A 10,627-nucleotide genomic window follows, 5' to 3' on the forward strand; every position below is an offset into this window, starting at 1 on the left:
TTCACTTGTGCAGAGAATTTTGATTTTTTTCCAGTTCTGAATGCTGATACTCCACATAAATCTGCTGGAACTGTGTGTGTGTGTATATATTTACCATTCACAGGTGAATGCCCTCCTCCCTCTTCCAGTGACAAAAGGAAAAATAGAGACAACTGGTATAAACACCAAAGGAGGCAATTCATTTTTCAAGGAATAAGGACATTTCAAGGGAATTTTCAAGGGAATTTCTAATTTATTCTTAAATTTCCAATTTCCTCGTTTCCTTCCCTGAAATCTGAAGCTGTCTGCTCTGAGAACAACACCACAAACCCCTTTTACCCTGTTACTTCCATTTAGAACAGTTCCAGACACAGCTGTAGGACATGAATTCTGATCTCCTCCTTCAACCACAATTATTTTGTCCCCAGCTCCTGGTGCCACAGAGCTCCTGTGTGGCTGGGAAGGGTATAAAGCAAACACAGAGATTTCCTCAGGTGCCACCGGACAACCAAGAGTCACTTCACCATTTTTATTTGTTGACAGCTTTTATAAAACAAAATTCCCCTGGGATCAGACATCTCATAAAACATTTATTCAGTCTCGTGCATGCTCGTGACACATCAGGTTCCAGCAGAGCAGCATCTGCAGGACCAGACAGAGCTGAAAGCAGAATTTCTGCTCTCTGCTGAAGGGGAGGGACACTCACAACATTAAGGCACTGTCAAACCCCAAACCCACACATTTGACCTTTCCTCCTGCTTGCACACAAGGAGGGTTTCTTATCTTTAATTAACCATCAGCTGCAGCTTTGAACAGGGACACACACACACACGCACACAAACCCTCTCTTCTCTCCAATCCTGTTTCCAGTCCCAGCTGCGATGGAAACAGCAGCAAACCTCAGTGCCAGGGATGGAAAATGCCCAGTGCTACATCCCCAGGCTTGCCACTGTCCCTGTGGGGATCCCAGCCCTTGGAAGGTGCCATTTTTAAGAGGAAAATCAGTTATAAGAACAGCTTTGGACTACTCTAAAAGCCAGAACACAAATGAGCTGACAGACCCCTCCTGAGCCATGCAAGGCAGATCAGGTTCCTCACTCACTGGGCACAAGCTGCACCCACAGCTCAGCACTTTGGCCCCAGGGGACCTACAGAAGGTAATCAGGATTTTCAGCTGATTGTGATCAGTCCTTTAAGGTATTTTTTCATCAGCTGGTGTGAAATGCCCTGCTTCAGCCTATTTGATGTGAATTTCAGAATATAGGAAAGGCTTTTTCCTGCCCCCAGGGAGTGTTCAGGCTGTCCTGGAGCACTCCAGGATCACTGCAAGCCCAAACCAGCTGTGGGCTCAGGGCCACAACTAAAAGTTCCAATTGTAATGCCAAAAAAACAAAAAAAACAACCCAGATTCAGGTCCTTGCCTTAGGTGCCCTGGCAATTATAAATAAATAATAATAAATACTTACACTCACACACACTCTTCCTGTATCCCACAGGATTACAAACAAAGCAGAGCCATGCTTCTCCCCTGGTTCCAGAGTCTGAGGTTTGGGGTGGGACCCAGCAATGCCACACACAGCCCAGGATGGTGGCAGTGCCAGCACGTGGCACTGGGAGCACTCCACAGCTTCAGAGCTCTTGCAAACGCAGACTTGGCTGAGCAAATAAATGTCCTGACCACCAGAATGAGAGGGAACCGAGGTGAACAGGGTTTGGCTCAAAGGCCATGTCATTATTGCATTTAAAATGTCACATTATTTGGAGATATGGCAGCTGTGGGAGCTGGGAAAAACCAGAGCAGGCTCATACCAGGCCATTTCATTTCCTCGAGTATGAAACCTGATTTTCACATTGTGTCTCAACAGTTTGTTGTTTTGGCAGACACTGAAAAGGTCAGTGAAAATTCTAAGGAACTTAAGAGTTGCAGGAGCACAAACCATTCCCCCCATTCATAAATAAACACAGTGAAAGATTTTACATCAATTGAAAATGCTGCATCAGATTTGCTGACAGTTTGGGAAGTGGCACCCACTTACCAGCCTGGCACAAACCTCCAAATCCCTGAAAATCTGATCAGAATAGAGAGAGGCAGAGACCAAGAAGCAAGCAGCAGCACAGAGAGCAAAAATGAAATTCAGGGACCCAGCTGGCAGTGTCCTGGCTTCCACCTCTCCCCTGGAGTCTGAGAGAGAAGGACTGGAGCATAAAGGAGGTCACAGGTGGCTTTGAGACTCAGCTCTGGAAGAATTTTCTTGGCCTATTTTCTGCGCCGTTGCTTTTTTTATTCAGCTTTTTTTGCCTTCCTTTTCCTGGTGCCTTCGTTCAGCTCCTCTTTGGACTTGGCAGGAGGAGGAGGAGGAGGAGGGTGGGAAACCTCATGGGAGGCCCCGTGGTGGTCGTGCTGGTGGCTTGGGTGCCCACTGGAGACGGAGCCAAAGAGGACTGGGCAGATGAGGTTTTCCAGAGGAGTAAAGGGTGAGGAGTGGGAGTGAGTGGCCGTCATGAAAACCTGCCAGGCAAAAAGGAGCACTCAGAGATCACAGAGAGCAGGGAAACCCTGCCCAGTGAGCATCCTCCTGACCCCAGAGAACGTCCCTGCTGCTGCAGCACTCGAGGCACAAGGAGCTGCCTGTGTGATGGAGAATTTAACACTGAATTTCCTGAGCAGATCCTACAGGCAGGGAATCCTGTGGTGGCTCAGGAAGGTGAATATTCCCACTTTAGGTTCTGGCTTTTGCTGCTATTAACTTACCTTGCAGACTATCATGAACATGCTGAAAAAGAAGATGAGGTTGGCTTCAGAGATGGGGAGCCAGTGAGTCTGCTGCAGGGTGAAGAGGACTGTACCATACAGACTGGCCTTTGTAGGGCTGCAAGAGAAAGAAAGAGGTTTTCTGGAAGGTTTGCACCCAGCCCTGACTGGGTCTTTCATTCCATTCTTCATCTGGCTGGGAATTTCCAGGTTGCTGACTTACAAGGACATATGAAGAATTTCATTTGTTTCAGGCTTCCAGACCCCACGCAGCAGCTGCTCAAAGTTTGACATCAAGGCCACACCAGAACCTGGGAGACAGAGAAACCTGTCAGAGCTGGAGCTGCCACAGCAGAGGGCTCTGGATCCTCAAGGGGACAAAGGGTTCTTGACATTCTCCCCAAATTTAGAAGTTAGCCTAAGCCAACAGAGCAGGGCAAACGCTTCCCTGACTTTCTACCAAGTGGATCCTGACTCAGGGAAAAGGCATTTGCCTCTTGCAGTTACTGATGCTCAAGTGCTTGCTCCAAACACAACCTTAAAGGAAAACTGACAGGCAAAACCCCCTGAAAAGACCCAGGTGAGGTCAGAGATCACAGGAGAAAGAATGAAGAACTCCTGACTCCAGCTCTTCAACCACTCTGCAAGGCAGCACAAACACCTGCATGGTGAGACCTGAGCTCACATCTGTCACCGTCACATTTCCTGAAAAATCCCTTCCCCAGGATTTCTTCTCCTGGGAAGCTGAGAAGCCTCAGAGAAAAAGGAAAGCAATATTATCTGATTTGTCTCTCTGTGTTTTGCTGCTTTGGAATGTGGTTTGGACATTGTTTACCAACAGGTGATTGTTTGATTGGTTTCATGTGAATTGTTTTAACTTAATGACCAATCATGGTCAGGCTGTGTTGGAACTCTGGAAGAGGTCACGAGTTTTCATGATCATTCTTTGTAGCCTTTTGTCTGTATCCTTTCTCTATTCTTTAGTATAGTTTTAGTATAGCATAATATAGCATATTATAATATAGATATTATACATTATAATAATATAATCATTATAATTATAAATAATATAGTATAATAAAATATAATTATATTATAATTGTAATATAGGTTATATATAATATAGATATTATATATTATAATAATTACATTATAATTATACATTATGATTATGTTATACATGATAATATATGATACGATTGATATATGATGTAATATAATATAATTGTAATATTTATTATATATAATATAGATATTATACATTATAATAATATAATTATTGTATTATAATAATATATAATATAGTATAGTATAATATAGTATAATGTAATATAATAATTATATTATAATGATAATATATGTTATATATAATATAGATATTATATATTATAATAAATATATTATAATTATATATTGTTATGTTATACATGATAATATATGATATGATATAATTAATATAATTAATATAATATATCATAAAATAATAAATTAGCCCTCTAAGAACACGGAGTCAGATTCCTCATTCCTTCCAACGTCATCGGGCACGCAACCCAACACCCATCCCCTCCCTGCTGCTCCTCCTGAGCTGCCCCCAGACCGTCCCAGCCCTCCCTGCAGGCTCTGGGGCCCCTCGGGTGTCACCTTTGAGCCATCCCGTGGCCAGCATGACGAACCAGCCGTGGTGGTAGAGGTGGTGGGCGTGGTGCACCCCGGCCGAGATCTTGCGCACCCGAACCACCTCCTTCATGGCCACCAGGATGAGCTTCACGGGCAGGAAGCTGACACACTTGTAGAAGAGGTTCATGGGGCAGAAGAATGTCAGGTACCTGCAAAAAGAGCACGGGTTTGTTCTGGTCTGGGATGTGCAGAGGGTGGCAGATTGGGTTATGGCGGGTGAAGGAGAAGGAAAACCTAAAAATAAAATATTCCTGATTTCGGAGCTAATCCTGAGAGGAAACCAGCATGCAACAAAGCCTCTCTATAGCAAGAGCTATAGAGCCCTCAGTGACTCAGAGAGCCCTCACCACTAACACTCCATCTTGAATAAAACCCAATAATTTTAATTCAGAATTTTTTAGAAGTTTGTGTCTTGTATGGTCCAGAAGCATCAGCTCATACAGAACAAGAAGCTACATATACTGAAATGATATTACAGACAGAGGACAGATTTGAAACACTCTTTTTTCCAGAACACTGCCATATTTTTCAGCCCTGGAAGAAGATATTTCTCTTTTTTTTTCCTCAAGTATAGAAAACTAGATGGCTGAGGGATTTACTCGGAGACTTCTGTTTATGAAAACTTCATTCACAGTGTTTCCCAGCAATGCTCATTCTGCCAGGCAAAAGCACCTACAACCCACACACACTGGGGAAGTTAAAGCTTCATTTGTGCACATTTCACCAACACAACAAATAAAATGCCCCCAAACCTTCAGGATGTGCCACCCCTTGCCCTGTGTGGGATCCGTGGGTGCTGCTGCTCCTGGCTCAGCAGTGGCTGCTATGAATAGAAGTGCCCCAGCCCAGATAATCACAGCATTAGGCAACTGGGCAGGGAAACTGGGAACCAGAGCCAGGAGTGCAAGAGCCTCAGAGACAGCCTCAGCCCACCTCTGCTGTCCCCAGTTAATCCCAGTGGGATCAGAGCTGTGTCCCAACATCTCCCCCACACCTCCCTGCAGCCTGTGCCACACCAGGAGGGCTGCAGGGCACTCACCACACTGCTGTGGCCAGGATGACACTGGAGTTGTGGCTGAAGTAGGCAATGGGTGCCTCTCCCAGCAGCAGATCAGCCAGGATGTAGCTCCCAAAGCAGTGGAGCATAGCACAGAGCCAGGAGGCAAAAGGGCTCCTCCGGGACATCTCCACGGCTCCTGTGAAAGAAATTGGGAATAATGGAGTCACCTGTGCTGGAAGGGACCCTCTCAAGGCCATCTCAGTGAGAAGATGGATCTAGCAATGAAGCAGGAACTTCAAGGCCCAGGAAGAGAGAGGCTTGAGGTGCGTGCTCTCCCACAAAGCAACTCAAAGAAAAGCGCTTGTAAAACAAAATAGAAAAGTGTGAAACCCAAACAAGCACCAGAGATGGCCAAGAAATGATCACAGCCTGCAGAGCCCCCAGAGGTCTCATGTGAACAGAGTCATTAGAAGTTTATGAACTGGCTGAGAGATTCTCTCCTTTATTCTGCTACCATAAAGAACATTTTTTTTCCCTTGAAATCAATGTCTTTTTACAGTCTAAAAATAAAATGCATACTGGTACCATTCTCTCCACTGCTTCAACCTAGGTGCCCTCAAGAATTCATGAACAATCTGTTCAGCTCTTTCATTCATAAGATAACCTGCAAAAATAGAACAGCAACTCTTAATCTTTATTTGAGAGAAGAGGATTTGAGGGTTCTACCCCGCTCCTGTACTAGTCTGGAAATACTTTGTGGTCTCCTCCCACAATCTGCTATGGCCTTTTTTTAAACTCCTGTAGCAATTTTCATCCACCTTTGTACTTTTTCAGGGAAACCTCCCAATAACATCAATTCTGGGAGGTTCTTTCATCACCTTAAACTGCTCCAGAATTTTTTGTGCAGCATTTCAGATACAAAACTCTGTCCAGAGAGCAGACAAAGAGTGAAAATGCTAAAAACCTTGTATCAACATGATTACCTGGTACCCCTCAAACAGCAGTAAGTGGATCAGCATGAGCCAAAGCTCTGAGTGCCCAGGCCCTTCCATCCTCGGGGACATTTGAACCAGCTGAAAACACAGCGGCAGCGAGACAGCTGCAACAGCCGAGACATGAAACTGGTTCTATAGGAACCTGAGGTTTAGCTTGAGGCTTAAATTTAGTAACACTTGTTTTTCCTTGGCTCCACGAAGCCATGCTGTCTCCAAGGGGGAAACAGGACGGTTCTGTCCTGAGACTGATCCCCAGCCCATAACTGTGGGATGGGAGCACTGCAGGAATCTGGGGAAAAGCACACCCCGGCCTTACCCAGCCCCAAGAGGATTCCTGGGCTTGCATATATTTAAAAGCTATTTTTGTGAGGGCTGCCTGTTAATTGTTCGGTTCAGGGCTCCATGCTGGAAGGCAGCTGGGAGTGATCAGGCCTGGAAAGGCAGCACTTGTTTACAGGAGTTTAACAGGAACAGCGTGTGGATTGTACGGCTCGGAGGTCACGCAACACGAGGTTTGAAAATCATTCCCGAGCCCGGGATTGGTTTTCCCTTCAGTCACTGTGCAGCTACCGGGAAACTGCTCAAAACAGAGCATGAGGAGTGCACGCATTGTCAAAAACAGAGGGAAAGGGGCGTTTGGAGAAGAGCGAGGCACAGCCAGGCTGTGACAATGGCAGAAGGTGAAAGCCAAGGCACAGGTCTATCGATCTGTGCAAGATAAGCCCAAGAGAACAAACAAAGCAAGGTCAGTTATGGTTCCTGAGAACAGCTCAGGGCATGGTCCAGAGGGTGGGAAAAAACCAAGGTTTTACTTCCAGCCCTTTCATATATAAATAGGAGGAAGGTACTGCCACAAAAATATTCAAGCCAAGGGATTGGCCAGAAACGCAACTCTGAGTCCTGGGGTGGCAGCCAAGTGACCGAACTGAAATACCTCAATGCTGCCGGAATCCAGCCTTAAATAAAATCCAGGATTATTTCTCAAAATCAGAGTCACGGGTTCGCGGGGGTTTTTCCCGCTTTCTATTTAGGCACAGGTGTCGGAGCTGTGACATGGCCTGTGACAGGCGGCAGGGCAGAGGCACGGGCAGGTGTCGGGACCTGCTGGTGCGGGGCAGTGCGTGCTCTGTGCCGGTACCGGAGCTCCCCCCGGGGCCCCCCGGCCAAGGGCCGCACTCACCGGGCTCGTACTTGAGGTAGAGGACGGAGATGATGAAATAGGCGGTGTCGAACAGCGGGAACACCGGCAGCGCGGCGAAGGCGGCCGCCAGCTCCCCGAGGGGCAGCGCCTCCGCCAGATCCATCGCGGCCCCGGAGCGCGGCTCTCAGTCCCCGGTTCTCGGTTCCCTGCCCCGGCCCGGCAGCTCCGTGCGGGAGCTGCGGGGGATGCGGGCGGAGCCGCCGGCGCTGCCCGGGCCGGGCCGCTCGCTCCCCGCGGTGTCCGGGCGCGGAGCCGCCGCCGCCGTTACGGAGCCGCCGCGGGGAGCGCAGGCGCCGCCGGCCGGGGCAGCGCCCGCCCCTTCCGCTTCCCCTCGGCCCCCGGAGCCGCCGCCGGAGCCATGATCGGGGACCTGCTGCTCTGCGGGTACCGGGGCCGGGAACCGGGGGCGGCTCGGCCGGGTTAGCCCGACCCGGCTGTGCCTGACCCTGTTCCCGTCTCGCTTCTCGACCCCTTCCCCCTTTCCCGATCCTTCCCATCCCCGTTCTCCCTCCCCGACCCGCTTCCCCGGCCTCACTCCCCTTCCCCGTCTCACTTTTCCCGTTCTTTCCCCTTCCTGACCCTTTCCCCGTACCCCTTCCCCGACCCTTTTTCCATTCTCCATCCCCGTCCTCACTCCTCTTCTCTCTCCCTCTTTTGCTGTGCCGGTTTCCTTCTTCTCTTTCCTCGTCCCCCTTCCACCGTCCCAAACCCCCTCTTCTCCATCCTCGTTCCCCTTCCCCGACCCTTTTTCCCCTTCCCCATCCTCATCCCCCTCTCTCCCGCAGGACGCTGCTGGTGAACGCCGGTGCCGTGCTCAACTTCAGGCTGTGAGCGACCGGGGAAGGGCGGGCAGGGGAACGGGAAGGGTTTTTTTGGGGTTCACCTGCCTGACACGGCCCCTCTGCCCCGCAGGAGGAGGAGGGACACGGAGGGATTCGGAGAGGAGCAGAGGGAACCCACGACCGGTAACGGAGGGGATGCCGGAGCCGGGCACAGGAACGGGCTTTGCTGGAGGAAATCCTTGGCCAAAACACAAATTTTCCACCCCTTTTTGTTGGATGTGAATTGCTGTGGGGCTGGAATAACTGGTTTATTAACTGGTTTTTAACTTGTAAACTGAAATGAGAAGAAGCACACAAAAAGCACATTTCTTTCAGCATTTTTGACCTGTAGGTACCTGTGCTATAAGAGGTAACACTCGGCTCATTCCCTGATCGCCATTTCCACGTGGATCCACCAGTGTTGCTCCCTTGTAGCTCTGTTTGCTGGTTAAAAAACCCAGAAAGCCTTTTTTGGTCTTCCCTTTTTCGCACTGTTGACCCGTTTTTATAATTTTTTGGTAATTTTGCCACGTCTCCTTACAGAGCTGCATCCATCCTTCACCTACAACCTCAAATTTCAATCTGAACTTTTGGTTGTGGTGTTTTAATGGTTTTTTTTTTTTCCTCTCTCAGAGTTGCTTGTGATTTTCAGGCAGCGCTGAAAATGTGACTTTTCCAGTGTGTTTTTCATATCAAAAGCTTCTCCTCTTGGATTCTAGGTGACAATATCAGAGAGTTCTTGCTGAGTCTCAGGTATTTCCGAATCTTCATTGCCTTGTGGAATATCTTCATGATGTTCTGCATGATTGTGTGAGTAACCCTGTGCATCTTCTCACTTGGTTACAGAACATCAAATATTGGCACTTTTCTTGCACATAGATCTCTTTTCACATCTGTCTCTCCCACTCGATTTTTTCCATAATTCTTTTTCATTTCACTTCTTGATTTCAGTTTTCAAATATGAGTCGATCTCATGGGGGTTTTTTGCTAATGTGGGCACCTGTAGTGCATGAAAAGCACCTGTGCCAGCACCAGAGCCATTCGGCATCAGGCAGAGTGCTGGGAGTTGCTCAAATCAAACATCACCTGCGTTGAAATTTGGGGATGTTTTTCATTTTGGGGTGGGGTGGGGTGGGGTGGAAACCCACCCATCAAATTAATAAGATTAAATCAGCTTTGCAGTGGTGTGGCTGTTTCTAATCTCCTTATTTTTATTTTTTGCATCCCCCAGGTTATTTGGATCTTGAAAGCCACTCATGGACACATTGGAAGAGACTTTTGGCTGGGAACCAACTTTTCTAGAAATTAAAGATTCTGCTGCTCTCCAGCTGCAGCCCCAGGCCCGTGGGGAGCTGGGATGCGCTCGTCCCCTCCAGGTTCCTGCTCTGCCAGGGCTTGGAGCCACAACCTTCACACAAATGATCTCAGCTTCACTCAGAGAGAATTTTGACTTGGTTTTCTAAGCTCAGAGTGAGAGCAGGGGAGAACTGGAGCCAGTTTTAAACACTGGGGCTGTGCCAGCTCGAGTTACCCCTGTCCAAGTCACACTCCTGAGTTCTCAGTTTTGTGTAAAAGTTGAGCAGAGTGTTCTTGTAACTTCTCGCTATTCCATTGGCTTTGTTGGAGGTGTAGAAAAGGAATGTTCAAGGAAAAAAAAAATGTCGTTCTCGCTTTCTCCCTGTTTTTCCAGAAAAAAAAAAAGCTTTTTAAATTAATATTCCAAAGATTTTTTTTTCTCCTAAGCAATATGTAAGGGATTTTGAATGGGGAAAAATGGCAAAAATAATTCTATAAGGCAATGTTAAGAGATAATTTTGGAATAATCTTGGATTTGGTTGAATAAAGTTTTGTTTAAGGGTAAAATATATATTTGATGCCATGTTCATTCTGTTACAGGAGTAATTGATTCTGTATTGGTGTATTTTGGGAACTTGTAGCTATTCCTGTAATCTGTCTGGAGTCTTGTGTTATTTATATTAAGTTGGGCTTTCTGACCAACAGCTTTTCCCCAGAATCACCGAGATCATTTAAGAGAGTGAAGTACTGAATATATTTCAAATCAAACTGTAACTTGTTAGTGGGGCTTCCATAGCTTCAGTTTCTTTAGTTGTTGAGGAGAAAGAGACCTGATTTAAATGATTCTCCCTGGCACAGGTTATAGGGAGTATTTTGAATTTTACCTGGTAGTGAGATGCAAGTGTT

At 47.2% G+C, this 10,627-nt stretch overlaps 2 protein-coding genes across 3 annotated transcripts; one reads left to right on the plus strand and one right to left on the minus strand.

The window, feature by feature from the left end:
• Window positions 1-494: 494 nt before the first annotated feature.
• TMEM38A (transmembrane protein 38A) lies at window positions 495-7,850 on the minus strand. Its single transcript, XM_036399296.2, has 6 exons — window positions 7,584-7,850; window positions 5,448-5,604; window positions 4,373-4,557; window positions 2,955-3,042; window positions 2,732-2,849; window positions 495-2,488 (listed from the first exon to the last, which is right to left on the minus strand). Exons 1-6 carry the CDS (start codon window positions 7,705-7,707, stop codon window positions 2,261-2,263), a joined length of 900 nt encoding a protein of 299 aa, XP_036255189.1. The 5' UTR covers window positions 7,708-7,850; the 3' UTR covers window positions 495-2,260.
• Window positions 7,851-7,939: 89 nt separating this feature from the next.
• SMIM7 (small integral membrane protein 7) lies at window positions 7,940-10,292 on the plus strand. 2 transcript variants are annotated; one of them, XM_036399297.2, is made up of 5 exons: window positions 7,946-7,988; window positions 8,390-8,431; window positions 8,517-8,569; window positions 9,145-9,235; window positions 9,657-10,292. In XM_036399297.2, exons 1-5 carry the CDS (start codon window positions 7,963-7,965, stop codon window positions 9,670-9,672), a joined length of 228 nt encoding a protein of 75 aa, XP_036255190.1. In that variant the 5' UTR covers window positions 7,946-7,962; the 3' UTR covers window positions 9,673-10,292. The 2 variants fall into 2 exon arrangements, with proteins under 2 accessions (XP_054373366.1, XP_036255190.1); XM_054517391.1 differs by lacking the exons at window positions 9,145-9,235; window positions 9,657-10,292 and having other exon boundaries at window positions 7,940-7,988; window positions 8,517-9,138.
• The last annotated feature ends 335 nt before the right edge of the window (window positions 10,293-10,627 follow it).

The sequence above is a fragment of the Molothrus ater genome, chromosome 26, assembly GCF_012460135.2.
Source record: "Molothrus ater isolate BHLD 08-10-18 breed brown headed cowbird chromosome 26, BPBGC_Mater_1.1, whole genome shotgun sequence".
NCBI classification, from domain to species: Eukaryota; Metazoa; Chordata; class Aves; order Passeriformes; family Icteridae; genus Molothrus; species Molothrus ater.